Genomic DNA, 21,563 nt, shown 5'->3' on the forward strand with positions numbered 1-21,563 from the left:
GACTGGACCTCCTTGGCATATTTCAGCACCCTCTCATACAGCACTAATGCCTCACTCCACTTCTTCACCAGCACATACGACTGAGCTATGAAGAAACACCTGTGAGGGGTTCAGAGGGGAGGAACACGTTAACAACACATGCATAGACAGTGACAACAAAAAGACATGAACACAAGAGTAATACATCGTGGGCTCAAGGACGTCAAGTTAAGAACTGGGTCTGACCTGTTGGCCTTGTAGACCAGCGTCTTGAGGGACACCTCCTTCTGGAAGGTGTGGTCATCCTCCAGGCCCTGCAGGGTGGAGAGCTCAGCCAGACTCTTGAGGGACGGACGAACAGAGCAAAGTTAGGGAGGTGAGTTAACACTTTGAAAAGGAAGTGACATCGTCTGTCTAAACAAGGCCAAGTACACATCCCCTCACCATCGACAACACAGATCAAACAAATCGGTAACCAGGAAACTGGAAATGACAACAAATGTATTATACTAACCAAAATATATGCTGCTGTTATGGACAATTATTGTATCTAAAAGGCAGTGACCTTTGTTTTGACATATTTTAAGCTAAGAAACACGTTTCTTTCTATCTTCTGAATACATGCAAAAGCTTCTGATTGAAAAAGATCACGACGTATTGAATGTCCAGAAATGTACCTGCAGGATGATGTCGTAGAGACGGATGAGATCCTGTGGACGGGGCCCTCTCTTGCTCTCGTCTGCTTCGGGTTCCTTCAGTTTGGCCTGCAGAGTATGGGCCATGCTCTCATTCCTCTTCACCAGCGTGCACAGCTTGATGTAGGTCAGGTAACTGGGAGAGGAGATCAACAGCATATTTATTATTCGATTATTAGGGAGATAAATGTAAGAGAGAAACATCAGAGGGTGGAAAGATGTATTCATGCTTTGGCCTGGATATGTTACGTTTCTTTGCAATGTATGACAGCAAACTGAATATCTTTGGAGCAAAAAGGCAAGTTTGATGTTTCCATTCACATCTCCTACGATTAAGAGTTTCCGGGTACGCACTACATGCATCAATTATCAAACAGTGTATTCCGCATGCGGCGGGCCGGGACCGTTCAGCACAAATTAAGTCACCGTTTCAAGAACACGTTTCTTTTACCTGTGCAGGAACTGCAGGTTGGACACCTTGTTGCTGTCACTATCAGAGCCCCTCTCTCGCTGCTTCTACAAAGACAAGCAATGTGATTTGAACGTTTCTCTCATTCTTGTTTTTCCTGATGTCTTAATTTAGCTAGTAAGCTGTAAATTAAACTAATGATGTAACCGTTAGCAAAATCTAGATCAAAAATACAAACATCCCTCTCCAACTTTTTAACCTGCAGTATCTTACCGCCTCACTCTTGAGCTCCTCTCTCACAGCCTGGATGGTGTCTCTGCACTCGGCCAGCAGGGTCTCATAAAGATGCTCTTTGGTCTCCTCGTTAGCCGTCTGCACAACACAAACAATAATTAAACATTTAGAAAACTAAATGAAATGGTTCAATTTGTTCATTCCTGGCTGATACCCACTTGGCATAACAAGGACTGTATCAGCATCGATATTGATCAAGCAGATCTGATTAGTTAATCCCTAACGGTCTAAACACATGCAAGGTGCATTCAGTGCCGTATATGTAGCCGTGGTGCAATTCCGTTACAGTGAAACGTAAATCTCGTTACGAAACACACGACCATCGTAGCTTCAGTGAGAAACGTCACTAACACAACTTTTAGGTGTGTTGTCTTTCTATGTTATTTATTTTCACACTAATACTTCAAAGATGATCTTTTATATTGACAAACATCATATGCATAACTCATGGCTCAATTCAAACGAGATCAAAAAAGTATTTGTCTCTTGCCGTGGACTACCGTACATATTGTTTTCTGAAATAAGGTCCTGTGGTGGTCCACAGGAAGGGGCGGGACTTCGCCTCTCTATTCTGAGTGGTTGCACCAATAACATCTTAAAAATTAAAACGAACATAAACTGTTGAAGGATTAATTATGTAGACACATTGGCTTCAATATATGAACTCAGACACGCTCACTACCACTTTCCACCTGATTAAACGACACCTGTACTAATAATAATTTAAAAAAAAAAAAAAAGTTAACCAATGCGAACTCAACTATTTCATCCGTTTAGAAGTCGTAGTGGTTTGATGCAAAGAGCAACAGTTTCAGCAGGGATGTGACTGTGGCAAACTGGGGGAAAGGCACAGGTATGTGGCCCGGCAGGCTGCCGGTACATTCCTGCATACAACTCATCACACTCTGGAGTTTCAGGGTTCAACTCTTTGTGAGTGACAGGATTGTTCTTCACCTCACCGCTCTACCATCGACACACTTGTATACAACAGGCCTGTGTTACGATAGTCTCCCATGTCTATGTTCATATTTAAAGAAAAACGGCTGTGTTGGTTTAAATGTAAATGTAAGACGAAATGTCGATACAGTATCTTTTCTTTTAAATTTTTAACTCAAGTAAAAGTTGTTTAACACCTTTATGGATGACATTACTGTCACTTATTCACCTTCAAAAAACTCTCGGAAGCAACACAGTGGAAGAATGTTACGAGAAAATTCCTCGCAGTGAGAATAGACAGCAGCTCTCATCCACCCAGGAGGCTGATGTTATTTAGTGCAACTCACTCGTGCCAACACCCTGGCAACGCCTAGCATGACCGGCTCAACCCGTCGACCATCCTCTCTTGTTCAGCGGGGGGGTGGTCAGATAAACCGATTAGAGTGGGGAGGACGGAGCACTTCCACTAGGACTGATGTATGGCCCAATATGGTGTTTCCTGTCCCCAGTTGTTTGTGTGAATTGCTCTCGACTTTCTATTGAGCAATATGGGACAAATGGCACCCAAGACGTGCAAATTTTACAACATTCATTCCATCACTTAAAGACAGTTGAGGACTTTATTTCTAAATTTTATAAAACCTGCAATAATTCAGCTTTAAAGCAGCTTCCCACACGTTCAGTTACAACCACTAATGGCTTAACAATGGACTGTAACGCTACAGTTGAGTCCCAAAAAGGGCCCATTCGAAACTGAAGGTGTTGGGAGATGATAATACCAATCGCTCCACAGAGGCCTGCTGGGTGTCGCCCTGTATTCATGTGTGGGCTGAAATGCACAGAATGCAGTCGTGCAATGAGAGAGGCTGCATGCCACAGACCTGAGTGGATGTGGGTGTGACAAGTATGTCTGCAGGGCGTGCTGAGCCTTCTGGCATAAGGACACATGAGAAATGAGCTGAGGTGGCCGTGAGGTGACACGAGAGACCATAAAGAGGAGAGTACCACCTACTGAAAGTTTTAGGAACTATGCAGACTGTTGGCAGTGTCCTGCTAAAACTTAGGCCACACGCCCATTTTGAGACTTTTCTATTGCGATTCTTTGTGGGAGTTCAAAGTAGTTGCAAGCTTATTTCAGAGAAGTGTTTTTTATTTTTTTAACACATTTCTTATTCACTTCATACATTTTATAGAACCTGTAAATTAGTTTCATACACTTCAATTGGGTTGCTGTTATTTAATAATACTTAATAAAGAAGGAAGCTAGCCACACTCTCAAAGCCACAGAGATGCTCCCAAGTGAAGAGCTCTTCCCACAATTCCATAGGTGAACCCGCTGCCAGGGAAAGAGGCACTCCTCCCCAAAACTGACGCCAAAACACTCCAAGTAAAACCCACCACAAAGCCTCAAACGACGACAGACGGAAAACAAAAAAGGGACAAATTGCTCTCTCTGGCAGCTACGTAAAAAAAAAAAATTTAAAAAAAATCAGCAACACTTCTACAAGTCAAACCATATCAGCGGTCATTAGTCTGCCACAGGAAGAATCAACACACCAACAAATACTGAGCCATCCTACCAACAAGGCTAAGTTACACTAAAGCTAATTCACCCTTGACAAAACGTAGCGATCGATTCCGGTCTCATGTTTTCTGGTGTGTATGGTCCACACAGTCGTTTATTTTGAGAAGCATGTGGACATGGGCAGAAATTTACATCACACATACCCTCGAATCATTTGGGCTTTAGACCATAGGAACACTTTTAGCATGCATTTGCAAGCGCTGGCATGTGAGGATATTAAGAGCTACTAACAACAACGGCTTCACATCGAGTGCAGGGCAGTTTGTTTTAATCCCCTACAAAGCAGGAACTTAATATACTGACCTGAGCGATAGCGGCTTCATTGTCTGCCAGACCCAACAGGAAGATGCGGGCCTTGTCGATCTTGACGGGCACCGTCCGCCCTCGCCATTCCACCTCGCTCATGGTGGCGGCCTGCTTGGTTCTCGCCTGAGTGATCAGGGCCTGAGGAGGAATACAAAAAAATTAATGTATGAAACGGTTTTATAAAAACAAAAGATTATCTGATCCACAGGAGCTAAGACGTCTTAGGATTTCATCACTGAATATCAAGTGTGTGTGTGTGTGTGTGTACGTACATACATACATACAAATGTTCAGCTTTTTTTATTGAGACTAAAGTTGATGATACAAGAACGTAAACTAATGTTCAACTCCTGTTTGTTCACCTCTAGTTTCTCAGCCATCATGCCTCCTCCTCCTCCAGTCAGTCTCATCTGCATCAAGTCATTGATGGCGTTCTGGTCACCTGCAATCAGATAGAAAAATAAGATCCAGTTACATGGTGTGTGTGTGTGTGTGTGTGTGTGTGTGTGTGTGTGTGTGTGTGTGTGTGTGTGTGTGTTAGAGAGGACAGTGATATGAGCTTTGGGACATAGAACTACGTCTCTGGATTCCTAAAAAAAGTCTAAGACAGGCATCAGTTGTGCTGAGAGGGATCAGTTTCCCCCGTCCGTGTGTGCTTGTGCGTTACTCACCAATGTTGTAAGCACAGTAGCGGATGTTGGGCGATATCTCGTCCACGCGCTGGCGATACAGAACTGCCAGCTCCTCTGTGAAAGCACTGGCCAGCTTCTCATAGATGGTCCTGACGAGACCAAAATGGGGTTGTTTAGAATTCCCAAAAGTCATAAAGATTCAAACATGACAGACAGACACATATTCTGCCAAAGTATTAAGAAACTGCAGTGCTGTTAAAACTCACTTGCACTTGTTGAAGGCCTCCATGGCGAGCTTCCACTCCTGCAGTTCAAACTCCACCATACCAGTCAGGTATGCAGTGTATGCCTGAAATGAAATACACAAGCCATTATTAATTTCAAATGATAAATTCTATGCATCAACAATGTCAGTAACTTTGTTGCAAACATAGAAACAAGCGACCATCAAAATCAAGTATAGAGGCGAAGGGCACAAGTTGAAAGCACTTTTGGACAGTTGAGGGCCTGTGATGTCATAGCACATGCATGCCCCTCATTCTTTACACCTGTGCTGTGTCCCTTAAAGCAGGTTGAAGGCGAATCTGTACTGTGTACCTGCGCCTCAAGTTTGGTCTTGGCGTCAACGCGCGGGCTCTCACAGAGCTTCTCCAGTTTCTCGCTGTGCTTGGCAGCCTTGCGTAGTCGTGCCAGCAGGTGGAAGCGCTTGCGTGGCTCTGTGTTAGCCTCCTGCTTCAGCTGCATGGCGTAACTCCACGCACGCTCGGCCTCCATCAAAACCAGCAACAGATACCTGGAGAAGGGAAGGTCCGTGCATCAATTCCTTGGAAGCACATTTTCACAATTTATCTTGAAAACAAACATGCTTTCACAGTTAGCTAGACAACCTTCCCTCGGCTGCAGAGACGCATAATGGGTCGGTTTTTGAAATGGGAAAAAATGTGATATTGATTTTTTTAACATAACAAAAAGCATTTAACTACAAAAGGTTGCAAACCTCTTATGTAGATAACGAGCACCACGTTTTGATAGGAAGGGGACAAACTAATGTGTGATGTGCAATCATTATCCTGCATCAAACAGGGTTTGTATGTCAAACCTATATTTACTGTATACCAGGCTCTTCTATAAATTCAGCCAGTTAACTGCACAGACTTTCCATTCCTCACCTGCTGTCAGAAAGCATTTCGACAGTTATTTTCTTCCCAATGAACTTGTGTCGGTTGCCCATTCTGAAACCAAGAGTCTTGCGCAGGCGGCGCAGTCTACGGGAGCAGTAACCCCTGCACACAGGTACACAAAGATGTTTACATTACATTAAATTAATAACACATACGTGTACATTTCCATCTCGGTTTTTCTCAATGGACACAACAACCACAGAGTCAATTTTCACAAACACAATGCCAGGATTTCTTTGAAACAATATCCTAAATCGAGGAAGATTTGGTATTTTCCTTTCTTGATTTATGAATTGAGCCACTTTGAGCTAACAGTAGTGACGGTAGAATATGTGTATTAGACTGCAGATTGTACAAGTGTGGGTAATTAAATTAGTATGAAGAGACATTTGTACATCAGTCTCATGTGAGCCATATGGCAGCAGAGGTTTCCATACAAACAGTTTCTGCTCAGTGCATAAAACAAGGATTTGGTCTCCAGAATTAACAGTAATTAAGAGAAAAAGTCACTAATAGAAGTTGAACATCTTTATATTTTAAAAAAAGTTAACAGATATGACCAACGAAGGGCTTGTGATCATGAAACAACTGTTACCACTCTGTGAAAAGCAACACAATACCCGACAGTTGACCACAGACAGCCACACAGCTACGGTTAATGCAGTATTATGGGGGATGTATGACGGGGCACAGCTCACCGGTATCTCTGGTAGTCTCCGTGTCTGAGACCATGCTGCTGCTGGGACTCCTTGATTATTTGCAAAACTGCGAATCAATGTTAAGGGACAACCTTATCTTTATCATCACACACGGTAGTACATTTGTTATTCATATTCAAGTACGAGTATGACAGCCATGCTAGCACTGGACTTACACACCCAGAAAGTGTGACTGTGGTCCTGTGATACGTTGCAGAAACGGCAACGTAAGTTAGCTGCTGCTGAAACTCAAGACAAGTGAACACGTCTATTGCATCACACATTTACTGACATGCTTGACTTATTTACCGTCCTTGTACTTGTAAAAAAAAGTTCGAGACAAGCCAAATAAATCTGCTTTTCATGAGTGCCACTGACAGCCTGCTTCAGTGTGACACGTAGCCTAACTACGCTAGCTAACGTTGTACTATAACAGAGCTAGCTAGCGGGCTACCTGAGGCTTCTGAGCCGGACACATAAACTGCAGCAAAAAAAACTGCACGTCTGGTGCTGTGAAGGATACTTTCGAGTCCAAGTCCTCCATCCGATGACTTTTCTTTGTTTTCATCCGTGGAGGACAATTTAGCGTCGTTTTGCTTGTCTGAGGCCATCTCTAAATGCTAACAGCTAAGCGGCGCATACACATGCTCAGTAAGCTGTAGAACCAGTGACCAATGACGGCAAAGGGAGGGGCGAAGCTACCGTCAAACCTCGCGAGATTTAGCGGACGTGCTTGTGTGTTACTGGCACTAAATTGTGCAGTGTTGCCTCTACAGGAAAATATTCGGCATAGCTCCTATTAAGAAGTACATAATGTTTGATTGAAGCATGTTTGATTGAACAAAATCCCCAATTGAACAATATATTACATATCAGAGCACTGATAAGCAGCATATCACCTATGATGACGTAAAACTCGGTCATAAGGGAATACAAGGAAATCAAGAGAGAACGTAATTATGAAATGATAACCCACTATTCAGCATTATACATATGATTAACTATCTGTCTGATGTGACTGTAGATGAATATTATTAATTCAAAGTCCCTGTTGCATAGAGTTTATAGATATACGTGAAATATGATGAAGATCATGTAATATGATTGGAAGTTCATGAACAGCTACAAAATGGACTTTGAGGGGAGGCTGTTTTGTCCAGGGTCAAGAATGATCTTTGAACCTCAAGAGAAGCATTGATTCACAAGTTGCACATTAATAATCAGCTAATGTACGACAACTAACAGGGAGCACAAGGACAATAACAAACTGACAAACAAAAAAAATCAAATATTTAAGAGACACTGTATATTTGAATAGAAAGTGAGACAGAAACCTGAGCAAACACTGATCCCAATCCTCCTCCAATCATGTAAATACCACCCTGTTGAATTCAGACAGTGAGACATGTACTAAGCCACATCTTTGCCTTGACTGTAGGGTGAGTGGAAGTCCTCAAGTCATACCCAAAAAAAAACTGGGGGTACATGCAACATGGGTGTGTCCACATGAACTTCGAGCAACATGCACACATCTTCTTTTTCACGTCACAAAAAAAGTTTCTTAGCCTCTTAAAAAGTGAGGTACAGAATTACCACCAATCAGCGCAATTCACCTGAGGTCACACTGAGGTCACACTGAGTCAAATGTAATTCTGGAAAAGAATTTCCATTAAATGCTCTGCTCTGAAGAAATATTCCTCACCAGGAAGGGATGCTGCACAATATTTAGACTTTTCCTTTTAGTTGCTGAAACAAAAAAGTCCATTCAGATGTTGTCGGCAGCAGAAATGTATCTGGAGAGAAAGTTCTTGATCTCAGAGATGTGCTTGGTCTCTCTGATGGTGGTGTCTCTGCTGCGGACTTGGAGGAGGCCGCTCTCCAGCGTGTTCTCACCGATCACCACAGTGAACAGCACTCCCATCTCGTCATACCTACAACGCATCGACACAGAGACACACAGTCAGTCCACACACAGCAGGAGATGATTCGCTCCTAATGAGGAACTTTGCAACACTTGAATTGCACTTTACTTTGCATTCAGCTGCTCCATTGACGTTGGCAGAGTTTCGAGATACCCAGGCCACGCAGGGATCTTAGCCTCCATAAACTCCTGCAGCAGCCCTTCACACACCTACAAAATAATCAAATGCTCTTTAATCGACTGTCACTATCGCCTAAACCGCGAACAAGTTCAACTAAATTACTTTGGTACGGATTCTATCACAGTCACTTGAAAGATCCTTTTCACACAGCACATGACTCACTTTTTAGATATGTATTCACAAATTTAATCAAGATTAAAAAAAATCAATTAATCATTGATGTTTACTGTCAACAGATGCGTTTCTTACCTGCCTCAGCTCCATAGTGGCTCCCCTGCCGATGTCTAAAGCCACTTTGACCGGAGCCAACACTGGGTGCAGCTTCAGGACCTGAAATCAACAGCGAACCAAAACTAGTGACCGAAGGATCACATCACAAAAGAGAGGGCAAGTGTCAAGTGGAATACAAGTGGATCATCACCTTTCTCCTCAGCAGCTTCTGCTTGCTGTCTTGTTTCTTGAGCTGCTGGAGTGAGTTGGACAGAAAGGCCATCACACCGCGGTCCATGTTCCCGGTTACCGAGACGACGTGAGGAACCGACTTACGGCCATCTCGACACTGAAATTGTGTTTAGAAACTGCGTGTGGTCACCGGACGCTTGTGTGTATGATCTTTGAAACGTCAACGGCTTCATCTACTCATTCCTTTCATCATTTACGCCTGTGCCTTTCCTGACGTGTCAAACCTTCTTCTGTGAAAAAAGGCCTATCAGCGAAATTTCTGATTTCATTGCGAGGGCCACATAATTTGGGGAACCCGTTTTGCTGACTGCTAGCTTAGACCATCAGCGTTCAAAGACAAGAATCTGAAAAACTACACTGTCCATCACAAGGTGATAAAACATTTGTCTTTGACCTGGCTCACAATGTGGTTAAAACAAAACAGTGAAGGAAGATTAAAAACAGACATTTCTCTGGAAGTATCTCGATGATGCAGTTAAGCATGATTGGTAGATTAATGTTCCAAACTACAATGCTTCTACACCTTCTATGGGACTTTTTGCCAATGGCAGCCTGATGGGGTAAGAAACTGAATGCAGACATAGCGAGTATGCAAAAAAGAAAAAAGAAAAAAAAAAAGACAGTATCCACATGAAGACAAGCAGACTGACCTGTAGTTTGGAACGGACTCCTTTGTGTGTCTGCAGCAGCTCGGAGTGTCCTCTGCTCCACAGCGTCTCCAGGGGCTCCTGTCCCCACGGGAAGCTGTAGATGATCTTCACGCCGCGAGACGCCGCCCCCTCGAGTTCCTCCACCGGGACGTCACTACTGCTGAAGTCTGATGGGGACCGGGCGAACTGGAAAGACATGGGTTGGCCTGACTTCATGTAACGGAAGCTATCTTGATGTAGTAATAATTTAAAGACACACTGCTCGACTTCGACCCAAATCTCCTAGATAGGTCTAGATAGGTCTAGTCGCCCTCTGGGGAGAAATGTTGTGTTTGGGCCCTCCAGGAATATCAGGGAGTGTATCTTCAAGTAATAGAAATAAGTATCAATGATGGGAAGTCATAAGATTAGACTGGCCATTTAATGTGAATAGCCCATGAAAACAACCCTCTTTGTGCTCGAGCTCAAGTAATGCACTGCAAAACCACCTTGTGGTTATAAATATATTGTAATCCAAGTCAAATCTGCAAAACACAAGCATATTTTCTACATACTGTTTTCACCATGTGAAAGCTGTGTGTGTGTGTGTGTGTGTGTGTGTGTGTGTGTGTGTGTGTGTGTGTGTGTGTGTGTGTGTGTATCTGAGTGATGATAGGCTCTGAAATGCTTCCTCTTATTTAACAATACTCACTTTCCTCCACCACTTCAGTCTCTGTCTCGCCCAGTGATCCAGCCACTGGGAAGAGGTACGAGGAGAGCAGAACCACACCAGAGACGTCTGGGTGACCTCAGCTGGGCTGGCAGAAACAGAACCATTACATAATAATTACAGTAGCACTATGCATATTCTTTTTTTAGTTTACTGTATTTAAATAGCACTAATTTGTTGTGAAATACAAAGCACAAATGTCTACTATCTCAGAAAAAATGAGGCAAGCTCGCCCTCTAGTGGTTAAATAATGAACAATCAACAACTTAAATGCAAACAGTTATTGATACCATTCATATACATCAAAATGGCCACAAAAAAACTAAAAATAAGAGTCTATAATATGGATACATATAATACATGTTCATATTGATGGACCATAGGATTAGCAGTCAGTGAGTTGGGCATATTGCTAGTATCCCAAGAGGAGTGGGTTGAAAAGCTTATTATTTTGCCAGTGAAGACAGACTACTTGATTACTGTGGCCAAATACTTGTCTTCATGTCACATAGGTGGTATTAACATAAAATCATCACGCAACATTGACTACGAAGGAGCAAAATGTATTTGCACGAGTTCCATAATTTCATATGGAGAAGCTGTAGTGAGAGAATAAACTTTTTCACAAGTGTGTGTCTACACATGCGGACGGACGGACAGTAGATGAAGCCTCACCAACCAGAGCCATCTGAGAGCTGGAAACACAGACCAGACTCAGCCAGGCCAAAGGGTAGCTTCCTGTTCACCAGCTCCAACGAGGGGACATATTGCTCCAACGCACCTGAGAACAAACAAGACTTATTAATAGCTGTTCATTTAGCATACGATTAATTCTAATTTTGTACTTCCAACATAGAAAGTAATTAGGTGACAAACATTGTTTCATTTGACTGTTTTGTTACAAGCTGAGGATAGGTGCCATCAGTTCCAAAGAGAGATGCGCTATCCTTTTGTCCCTCTACAATATTTGACTGGTGCAATATTTGGTTCTATGCAGAGGTTTACAGACTGACACCATCTAAGATGATGATGGGTACAAACCCAAGTACCCAGAAAGTCCTAATCTTAACCAATATGACCCTTAACCTAAATATAATATGTGATAGATGGGGATTGAACTAGGATAGACTCAACCAAGGCCAAGAAAGTCCCTTAAAACTACCAATTATTCATAATTTTACTGTATCACTATTGTTGTTTTCTGAACCAAGGGTGGTCTATATATAAAATCATCATGCAGTATAGTGCAAGTACTTGTGAAATCGCATCAATGTCACAACAATCAAACAGTGAGTCCCTCTGGAATGTGCAGCACTCTACCTTGTAGAAAGTCTGTCCTCAGAGAGGGGGACCTCTGGATGAGCGCCTGTACCTCCTGGATGAGCTGCTCCTTGCTCAGTTCTTTCTGTTCAAGTGTGTGTTTTAAATAGTCAGACTCAACAATCCTCAGCTGCCCCCCTCCATCTGCTGCTGCGTCCTTGCTGCTGCTCAGGGTGTTTATCCCAAACACCTGAGCCGAGGAGCTGGTCATAGAGTGCCACCACTGCTCCAGCAGGTTTCTCCTCAGCTCCATGCCCAGAGGCCCATAGACGCAGCTCATGCCCCGCTGGAACAGCTCGGTGTTAGTCTGACCGGGTGAGACATAGTGTCTGTCCACACAGAGCTGCAGCAAAGTGCTGACCAAGTCCTCACTTGACGACGTGCTGCAGTGTCTCCTGGAGTGTTGCAGAGTCAGTGTTGCACTGCATGGTGGGATTTTTAATGTGCATAGGACGTTTCTGACACAGTAAGATAACATGACGAGAAGCTTGAGAGAAGTAAAGCCTGTCTATTGAAGTGATGACTCCTCATGAGTAATATCCAAGTAAACCCTAAATGCTAATGGCAAATAAACTGTTAAAGTGTTAGCTAGGCATTAATCGAGCAAGTAATCTCACTTGAAGCAACAATAGAGTTAACTGTTTCTGTTGAACACAAAAACACAAGCTCAGTGAGAGGTGACTTCATCATCTGCCTGTTGAGCGTTGATAGCATACTGTCATTAGTTCACGGTATTAATGCTACATGGCTACATTACGTAAATGCTGGTACATCAAACACAGAATGCACTCGCCTGGCACTTTATCACTATGTTTGTCACACAGTTAATGTTCAATGTTGATGGCCGGTGGACAACGTTTGAATTCACAGGAGTTACATGTGATGTACGACCCGGAAGTGATATTTTTACATCCGGGTTACAGATTCTTCAGTCAGGTGTTATGGCAACGTGATGCATTCAGTGTCATTCTGAAATAACCAAACTTCAATACAGTCGCTGTAATTTTGGGGTCTTGTTTACTTAAACAAAAAGAAAAAAAGGCTTTATTTATTTAAAGCTTATACATTTTTTTACTCATAGCATTGCGTTTCATAATTTTGATAAAAAATTAACACACCAAACATATTCTAAGTGAACTCAATGAACTGAAACTTTTTATTCTGTCTACAGTAAAATTCTGACGAGGAAATACGTTATTTGTTTGTTTAAAGTAGTAGGATCAAGAACTTTTAGTACTCATTTAAAGAGTTAAAAGTAAAACTGCAACCAGACAACAAAATATAAACCAATGGACAGTTTAATTAAGGACATAACCTCAGTGTCCTAGATGGTAACTGTAGCCCTAAACTAAAGTGGTAATTTTATTATTTCATGATGCTTAATAATGTGCTTAGCTTAAATTGCTGTGCTGCATTGTTTCCTAGAAGTCTTGCTTAATATTGGTATACTAACGCCAAGTGTAATTTTCCCTCATCATCCTCTCTATGCAACCTCTAAGGTGAGATCATAGATGTGTTCAGGCCTCTGGCTCATGAATGAAGCGTAACAGATAATCCACATCAAAACATAAGTTCTATAATTCATTCTTAATTTCACACAATCAACACAACACACAGGTCCAATTTTCTTATTTTTATTCAAAAGGGTCTCACGCACCCTTTTTATATGATTCATAACATCACTTTAAAACATACCACGAACTGAAAACACTGCATTACCTAGTAAAAATAAATTACTGAGGAATGTAACCCAAAAAAAACAGTCAAGGAAAAAGTGCGTCAATCATAAGTGCACTAGGAGACCTGTCTATGACTCCTTTTAATGCTCTGGGTTTACTGAATAATTCCAACCCTGCTGTAAGCAAAACAAAGTTAAACAGTACAAAGGATAATAATAATAATAATAATAATAATAATAATAATCATACTGTAAGATTTCAAGACTAAACCAAAATCATGTTGGTTCCATATATTGTGCGTACATCATATCTACTGTGGGAAGGGTGGTGGCATGGGGTAGGGCACCATTGGTGGTGGAGGTGGTGGCTGTTGGGCCTGTGGTGGCGGTGGCTGAGAGTTGAATGGGAATGGTGGGTGGTTCATGCCATTCTGACCGGCCCTCTGCATGGCCCCAAACTGAGGGGGCCCCTGGAAGCTTTGATTACCAAAGGCACCCACCTGATTTGCCGGAGCACCAAAATTACCCTGTCCATTGCTGTTGCTGTAATTGTTGCTGCCATAGCTACCACTAGAGTTACCACTGTTACCTCCATAGCTGCCACCATTTTGAGCCTTGTTGCCACCAAAGGCACTCTTCGGCCCATTGCCAAACCCTCTATCGCCGTCCCTGTCCCTGTAGCTACTACCGCCAAAGTTGCTCCTCCCGCCCCCAGAATACCTATCCCGACGGTCATCCTTGTAGCCACCTCTTCCCCCCCTACCACGACCTGCATGAGAGGAAGACGGGGACAAAAGGGGAAAACAGTACGTGAAGGTGTCTAAAAATGGTCTTTTGAGACAAGTCAAAGATGATATTTCATTTAAAGGAGGATATAAGCTCCTAATGAAGCAGCATACAATATGAATCAGTAATATAAATAGACAAATTAATCAGCAGGGGCCTTGACTTCTAAAAGCTATACTAGTTCTTCCTTAAAAACCATTATTAATGTAAACAAGTGTCTGATTTTACCTCCTCTGTCCTCTGACATCTGGATCAGCTTGGGGTTAATGGCCTGATTGGCCTCGCGGAGCACAGAGATCAGGTCACTGGCCTGTTTCATGTTGTTGGGGGTGAAGAAGGTGTAGGCTGTGCCCGTTTTTTGACTTCGGGCTGTGCGTCCAATGCGATGGATATAATCCTCGGAGGAGTTAGGGTAGTCATAATTGATGACAAATTTCACATCCTCCACATCTGTGAAAGTGTTGCAGTGTGGCAAAACAAAACATGGAGGCCACACAGGATTTTGCACACCACAACAGCCAGATCAAAGGGAAAAGTTAGCAACTGTGGAGGCTGGGGGAAGAAAATGGTCATTAGGCTGTGGAGGGAAAAACGTGTTAAAAAACAACATAAGATTGTGTATACTCTTGTATCTACTCCATGGGAATACTACTGTGGGAAGAGAGAAACGATGCACACTCCAATTGCTTACCATAATCAAAAAGATCCAAACGACATTCACTCTCCCTTTTGTTAACCAAGGGAGAAAAAAAAATGGATTTAAGTCTTACCATAAAGGAGTATGCATTCACTAGTCCTTTCCCAATGCAGCGAAATCCCCCACAAATTGTCAAGTGACATCCAGGAGCTTCTACGCAGTTGGGCCACGATATGCACTGGGCCCTCCTCATGTGCCAATATAGGACCATTCAGGGGTACATTTTTGCAGGTCCGTTTTTCCCAGTACACTCTCAAAAGAAGCTTGATATTAAAGGCCGCACTGCACGTCTTGCCAAGACAAAATAGACCAAGTGCTAATTTGAACAGGGGCCCCTTCAAAAAAAAAAAAGAAAAAAAAAAAAGAAAAAAAGAAAAAAGAAAAAAAAAAAAATGTAAAAGGCCCAAGACATGAACCTCGTGGGACCCCTCACCGAGCACGGAACAATTCCCCCCACCCACTTCATCCGTCTCATCAAGGCAAGATCTTCCAAGAAGCCAGTGTTCACTTGAGAAAATGTCTCTCGTTGGCAGGTCTCGACATGACTTTAAAACGCAGGCGAGGGAGGAACTTTGGTTTGAGTTGTCTCACTCTCTGTCTCCTCTCACTAGATGTTCCCACTAACCCCTATACACATGTGCCAGGTCTCATCAATTTTCAGAGACAAATAAAAGATTTCAAACTGCTCTCTCCATTTCAAGAAATCCAGCACTTTGACGGGAAAAGAAAAAGACTGAAAGCTTAGACAGGCTCTCAAGCACCCATGCTATGTGATACAAGCTCCGAAAGGTAACAATTGTTCCAAATCTCAAACAAGTGACTTGCAATACAGCGCTCTCTAACACAACAGCATGCAAGGCAAAAGTCACAACATCAAGCATATCTTTCTTTTTTTCTTTCTTTTTTTTAACGTTTGAGTTGGAAACAGCTGGATGGCGTTTGTCAGGTGAAATCCATGGACAGAGAACAGATGTGTGTGTATTTCACCAACATATCAGAGCCAAAGGCTTAGCCACACAGCCTTTTGAAGTTCACTGGCACACAAGAGCTTTCACCTCTCTAGGCCCACTGGGTGGCAAGCCAGTTGAGCACTTCCAATATGTCATCCTTCTCCCTCTCGAGGCCTGGGACTGTCATGCCTAGCGCCTGCCACAAAGACTCCACCTTAAGGTGAGAAAAACTCAGAAAATGCATAGAAAAGTTAAAGAAAGCAAAACCACTTTCTTTAAAGTAAGTGTAACACTGATAAGAAAGTGGTGATACTCAATGGCATACTGACCCAAGCCACGGGAGGCCACATCTGTAGCGATGAGGATTGGAGCTTTGCCATATCTGAACTCTGAAGGGAGATGGACAGGATTTCATTCAGTTACAGAGCAGCCTGTGATGTTTACATATTTTAAATTGTAACTTGCGATGTGATTTATCAAATCTAACCGTTAAGGACCCAGTCCCTCTCCTGCTGGCTCTTGTCTCCATGAATCCCCATTGCTGGCCACCTGTGACAGACAAATTGAACACATTAAACATGAATGCAACAAGTAGGAGCAATAAGGGGAAAAAAATGGTATAATTTAACGTAGCCTCAATTTTAACACAAGTTAAAAAAGGAAAAGAGACATTCTTTGAGGGGAGGAAGGAGGAGATCCTTACCCATCTCTTCTCATCCTTCTGGTGAGCTCATCACAACGCCTTTTGGTCTCCACAAAAATAATGGTCTTGTTCTCCTTTTCACTCATTATCTCCTCCAGCAGACGGATCAGTCTAACAGAGACGAAGCAAAGAGGAAACTGAGACAAAACTTAGTGAACAAAATGTAAAATTGTCCGTCACGGCAACAGACTTTCAGGGTTCAACGTTAAGGTACATTTTTTATTTTATATATTTTTTTTGCACTAAGTCAGTTTTACTTGCCCCTATAGCGATTGCATAATTTATTTGCAGGTATCAAATAACAACAAAGACGAAAGTTAATTGTTTGTTATTTAAGCAAATCATCAGCTACGGAAAAAACGATGCATTTAATTATCTTTATTGTACAGGCCTCATTGTTGATCCTCACATTATGTTTCTACTGATGCAAGTCAGTGTTTTGAGATTAAATACACAATCTGTTCTACTTGAGTATTTAAACAAGGTTTGACTGATAAAGTTCACATCAGTTGACTGACTGATGCTAATAAAGAGGTAGGAATCATCTACTCACTTGTCCTCCTTCTCCATGTCATTGCAAACATCAACTATCTGCAGGATGTTGTGGTTGGCACTGAGCTGCAGTGCGCCAATGTTGATCTGGACGTAGTCCTTCAGGAAGTCCTCAGCCAGCTGGCGAACTTCCTTAGGCCAGGTGGCGCTCCACATCAGAGTCTGACGGTCTGGCTGGTAAGGACAAAAAGGAGGACTTCAACCCTATTTTGCAGCTTCAAATGAAATGCAACACTCATATTTAATTGTTAACACGTTTAAAGATGTCCTAGTCTAATATTTAGTGTCAGTTAATCTGGGCGAGTTCTGAAGAATGAGTATTGATCACAGGCTGTTTGGTCAACTTGTGTGGGTATGAATTGAATTCATCTCTCTGGAGAACTTTGTTTCTTGCCAGCTAAGTCTTTATTTTATTTGGGTACTGGGCAAAATACTTCTCATAAACATAACAGCTGGTTAGTAGTCATGTTTGTGATCTGACATTTTACTTGACTCTGAGATTGTCTCAATAGTAATGTCAATTGTGTGCCAAGTGAAAGAAAACACAACATACCCGAATTTGTTCCACTATCTTGCGGATCTGAGGTTCAAATCCCATGTCCAGCATGCGGTCTGCTTCATCCAGCACCAGATAGGTGCAACGACGCAAATTAGTCTTTCCACACTCAAGGAAGTCAATGAGACGACCCGGGGTAGCAATGCAGATCTCAACCCCTAAAACATGGGGAAAACACAGTATCATATATTTAACCTTAAAACCAATTAAACAAATCCCTAACGGCAAAGTTGAATGAATTGAGTAATATATTGAAATAGTGACAATAACAAAGTAAGCGTACCTCTCTCAAGGTCCCTGATTTGGGGTCCTTTGGGGGCACCCCCGTAGATGCAGGTGCTCTTGAGACGGGAAGCTCTGCCGTATTCAGCAGCCACTTGTTGCACCTGCTGAGCCAGCTCACGGGTTGGCGCCAGCACCAAGCACTAAAGGAAGATGGATATAAATGATCAGAATCATAATGGTATGTGTATTGCATCCATAACATTAAATAAATTGATCGAGTAGGTAAGACTCATGCATATTGGGCTGTTACAACTACTTTTGTGTTTATCCATTCATGTAGGACAATCTTTAGCCAGAGAGAAGTAACTTTAACACAACCAAGAAAGACCACAACTGCCCCATTTATACTGGCTCTGTATAGCATGCCAAGCTGTAATCTCAAGCAAAATATCTGGCCCCTCCCAAGAGGGAGATAACCCTGCTGATACCATAACATTATGGTACTGCTTGGACAACTTATTCACCAAAGAGATAATTATCCTTGCAGCCAGGTGAAACACAAGGCATACACAAAGTTACGTAACAAATAAAGATATAAGCTTCACTGTTTTTTTTGGGGCACACACTTGAATTCTGTCTAATTAGTGATATACAGATTAATACATGGATCAATATGATATGAAGCCTGGGCATCATCTGGGCATCTATTTGTAATATTGCGATCGCTGAAAAGTTATTTCCTGTTCTTCCAAAATAGTAATAAAACAAAAAAGGACTGTCAATAGTATCCGGCGCTAATAGAGGATCACACATTCGGACAAATCATTTCAAGTGTACTTACAATAGGTCCATCTCCGTGCTCCAAGAATGGCTGATGTTGGATGTGCACAATTGCAGGCAGAAGGTACTAAAGAAAGAAAAACACAAATGACTGACTTTAAATATACACCTGAATTCATAGTGCACATGTATCAGTGTTCCTGGTAGATATTACCTTATTTCTTCCCTCAGCCGTTGCAATATTATTTCAAATGTCTGTTTCTGTATTCACATCAATCTGTTCGATCTTGGGTCAATCACTTTTGGCAAAAGTGTAATGAACCATAGTCTACCAACTAAAACTGATTTCTAATAGGTCTAAGCATTAGACAAAAGTGTTATGTCTTAATTACAGAAAGGCGACAACAAATTAACCTCATATGGGTACTGGGTAGAAATGGTCTGAAAAATCATAATTAAAAAGTACTTCACTTACTGCTAGGGTTTTCCCAGAACCGGTTTGAGCGATGCCAACCATGTCTTTGCCACTCAGGGCAACTGGCCACCCCTGAGACTGAATTGGAGTTGGATCAGTCCAGTTCTGTTTGACAATAACTTCCATGACGTAGCCTGCAAAAAGTAAGACGATGCAAGTTAAACTGTCAACTTTAAAACTTCTGTCAATGACACAAGTAATAGGTAAAGAAATATTTGTGATATTTGTGTGGTGGCGCATTCATCTCTACTCACTTGGAAATGCAGCTTCGTGGAATTGTATAATTGGTTTGGGGACATCTCTGCCTTTGACCGTAACTTCTTTGCTTCTTCGGTACTGTTCAACCTCTTGCTGCAATTGAAGAACACAGTCAACACACATACTCGCAAAACCACATGAATAAAAACGAATTAAAAATAGAAACGACGAGAAGTGAATCTTACAGGTGGTCTGCGAGTTGCATCTGGATGTTCCTGGTAGAAGTTCTTTTGAAACTTTGGAAGCTCGTCAAGGTTCCAGTGCTTCTTTCGCAGCCTCTCACCAGGGTTGCCAAACTTTCCCGGAGGGGGTCCGCTCCTATTACCTCCACCTCCACCACCACCACCACCACCACCAAAACGAGGAGGACCTCCACCATACCTTTTGTAAATGAGCAGGACACATGAAAAAAAAACACATGGTCTGACATGGCGCTTATTAAAAGGGGAACTCCACAAGATTCTCACATAAAAGTCATATTACTAGTTGTGGTTAGTACTACACAGCCAGTAAAAATAAAACCAGATGATCACCATGCATCATCAGGATCACCTCATCAGTCCTTCGAGGCCTTGGTATGGTTTGAAGGACGAAATGAGGATATTGCTTGATAGGTAGCATAGGGTTTGGTGTTTATAGTAGGGAAACCTACACTTAAAAAAAAATTAATCTGTCTCTTGTCAGTCCTCCAAATGTATGGACATGCAGTATTAAATCAGCAGTGTCCCTTTAACACAGTATTGTGAAATACACAGACATTGTCCTCCCAAGTTTTATAGCACCACATAAAGAAATCACTGAATACTATTTGCTTTTTAAACACTGAGCATCTCTGGCATTTTTCCATAAAAACAGTCGCTTAATAGCTTGCTATTAAGCAAACAAGTGTACAAAGTGTTGATACAGACAAATCCAACACTGTGCACAGTCCCACGTCTAAAATGTATAGCTCTTAAATATTGCCGTATAGGTAAACACTCACCAGTAAGTAGGGCTAATGATAAACTGTCATATTACTGAATGGAGACAGATTTAACGTTATACACACACGATAAAACGAGAACGTTGTGGGGCTGAGCTTTACCTCCTGTAGGAAGCATTACAGGGTTAGGGTTGTTAGAAAACTAATACAAAACCACTAAAACCAAAATAAATTGCTCGTTTGAGACAAAAATCTTCGTCTCAAATGTGCATCCATAAGAAGAGACACCACTGCGTCACATGACAACAACCAGGCCGACACAGAGCTGTCATTAGCTGCCATTTTACCTCCAACAGGCAGGGGAACAGAACACATTACAGATACGCCAGAGCAAGAACGGTTAAACGCATAAAAACAGCGTTTCTCTTTTTAATACACGAGTGCAGCTAAATAACAAGTAGTGGCGATATAAACTAACGTTACAAGACAACGGTCTTGTTATGAGAGCGCGGCCATGACAGCTAAGCTGTTCATCTTAACGTCAACCGTTCACGTTAAGAAACCCACAGCTGACCCTTCGCTTACCCTCTATCTCTGCCACGATCTCGGTCTGAAAATCCAGGCATTGTGCAGCAGACTACTGTGGTAGAAGCAGACTTTGTTGAAATCCCTGTACCCGGTCAATAACACACACGATTAATCTAAGAGCTAAAGTCGGCACAGGTAAAACAAAAAGAAAATGCCGGCAGACAAAAATCTGTCTAGAGGGACGGATGTGAGGTCAGACTGGGCGGATAACATTATATCAATGCGCGTCACACAACTGGCACACCCGTGGTACTATTTTGTGTCCGCACACCAGTGACGTTATTCAGTCGTGGAAGAGGGTGATACAGTATACACATAGAGAGAGAGAGAGAGAGAGGGAGATGTTAAAAAAAAAAGAACATCTCAAGAAAGAGATTAAAAAGGGACATTTGTATCAAATCATACGTCTATGATTAAATCCTGAAAATAATATTT

The 21,563-nt window shown here is 42.2% G+C and overlaps 3 protein-coding genes across 5 annotated transcripts in view; all 3 read right to left on the bottom strand.

The window, feature by feature from the left end:
* Positions 1–7,346, bottom strand: part of srp68 (signal recognition particle 68) — a 9,983-nt gene extending 2,637 nt beyond the window's left edge. Inside the window, exons 1-13 of the mRNA XM_068726963.1 lie at positions 7,239–7,346; positions 6,716–6,782; positions 6,006–6,119; positions 5,434–5,629; positions 5,103–5,185; positions 4,876–4,985; positions 4,567–4,646; positions 4,202–4,342; positions 1,357–1,455; positions 1,126–1,190; positions 657–810; positions 226–320; positions 1–99 (exon numbers count right to left, since the gene is read on the bottom strand). The exon at positions 1–99 is cut by the window's left edge and continues 31 nt beyond it. Coding sequence (XP_068583064.1) covers positions 1–99; positions 226–320; positions 657–810; positions 1,126–1,190; positions 1,357–1,455; positions 4,202–4,342; positions 4,567–4,646; positions 4,876–4,985; positions 5,103–5,185; positions 5,434–5,629; positions 6,006–6,119; positions 6,716–6,782; positions 7,239–7,326 — 1,391 coding nt within the window. The 5' untranslated portion in view covers positions 7,327–7,346. The remainder of the gene's footprint in view (positions 100–225; positions 321–656; positions 811–1,125; positions 1,191–1,356; positions 1,456–4,201; positions 4,343–4,566; positions 4,647–4,875; positions 4,986–5,102; positions 5,186–5,433; positions 5,630–6,005; positions 6,120–6,715; positions 6,783–7,238) is intronic.
* A 655-nt stretch (positions 7,347–8,001) lies between these two features.
* polg2 (polymerase (DNA directed), gamma 2, accessory subunit) lies at positions 8,002–12,829 on the bottom strand. Of its 3 annotated transcripts, none has more exons than XM_068727058.1 (8): positions 11,959–12,829; positions 11,314–11,419; positions 10,621–10,726; positions 9,930–10,115; positions 9,239–9,280; positions 9,067–9,147; positions 8,746–8,846; positions 8,002–8,646 (listed from the first exon to the last, which is right to left on the bottom strand). In XM_068727058.1, exons 1-8 carry the CDS (start codon positions 12,434–12,436, stop codon positions 8,481–8,483), a joined length of 1,266 nt encoding a protein of 421 aa, XP_068583159.1. In that variant the 5' UTR covers positions 12,437–12,829; the 3' UTR covers positions 8,002–8,480. The 3 variants fall into 3 exon arrangements, with proteins under 3 accessions (XP_068583159.1, XP_068583158.1, XP_068583157.1); XM_068727057.1 differs by having other exon boundaries at positions 9,239–9,283; XM_068727056.1 differs by having other exon boundaries at positions 9,239–9,376.
* Positions 12,830–13,576: 747 nt separating this feature from the next.
* LOC137884747 (probable ATP-dependent RNA helicase DDX5) lies at positions 13,577–21,321 on the bottom strand. Its single transcript, XM_068726734.1, has 13 exons — positions 21,126–21,321; positions 19,804–19,999; positions 19,615–19,711; positions 19,361–19,494; positions 18,947–19,012; positions 18,164–18,305; positions 17,878–18,038; positions 17,326–17,498; positions 16,773–16,883; positions 16,557–16,618; positions 16,399–16,458; positions 14,651–14,872; positions 13,577–14,405 (listed from the first exon to the last, which is right to left on the bottom strand). Exons 1-13 carry the CDS (start codon positions 21,164–21,166, stop codon positions 13,948–13,950), a joined length of 1,923 nt encoding a protein of 640 aa, XP_068582835.1. The 5' UTR covers positions 21,167–21,321; the 3' UTR covers positions 13,577–13,947.
* Between the last annotated feature and the right edge of the window lie 242 nt (positions 21,322–21,563).

Source organism: Cebidichthys violaceus, unplaced genomic scaffold, assembly GCF_023349555.1.
Source record: "Cebidichthys violaceus isolate CVI_PGR_0920_01 unplaced genomic scaffold, fCebVio1.0.p SCAF_4, whole genome shotgun sequence".
NCBI classification, from domain to species: Eukaryota; Metazoa; Chordata; class Actinopteri; order Perciformes; family Stichaeidae; genus Cebidichthys; species Cebidichthys violaceus.

Excerpts from the sequence above, each read along its gene's own strand:
- polg2 (XM_068727056.1), bottom strand. The coding sequence starts at position 12,436 with ATGTTATCTTACTGTGTCAGAAACGTCCTATGCACATTAAAAATCCCA. Across the intron at positions 10,727-11,313 it reads CTCTCAGATGGCTCTGGTTG|CCCAGCTGAGGTCACCCAGA; the intron begins GTGAGGCTTCAT and ends TGTTTCTGCCAG. Across the intron at positions 8,647-8,745 it reads ATGGAGCAGCTGAATGCAAA|GTATGACGAGATGGGAGTGC; the intron begins GTAAAGTGCAAT and ends GATGCGTTGTAG.
- LOC137884747 (XM_068726734.1), bottom strand. The coding sequence starts at position 21,166 with ATGCCTGGATTTTCAGACCGAGATCGTGGCAGAGATAGAGG. Across the intron at positions 18,306-18,946 it reads AGCACGGAGATGGACCTATT|TGCTTGGTGCTGGCGCCAAC; the intron begins GTAAGTACACTT and ends ATCTTCCTTTAG. Across the intron at positions 14,406-14,650 it reads GATGTCAGAGGACAGAGGAG|GTCGTGGTAGGGGGGGAAGA; the intron begins GTAAAATCAGAC and ends CCTCTCATGCAG.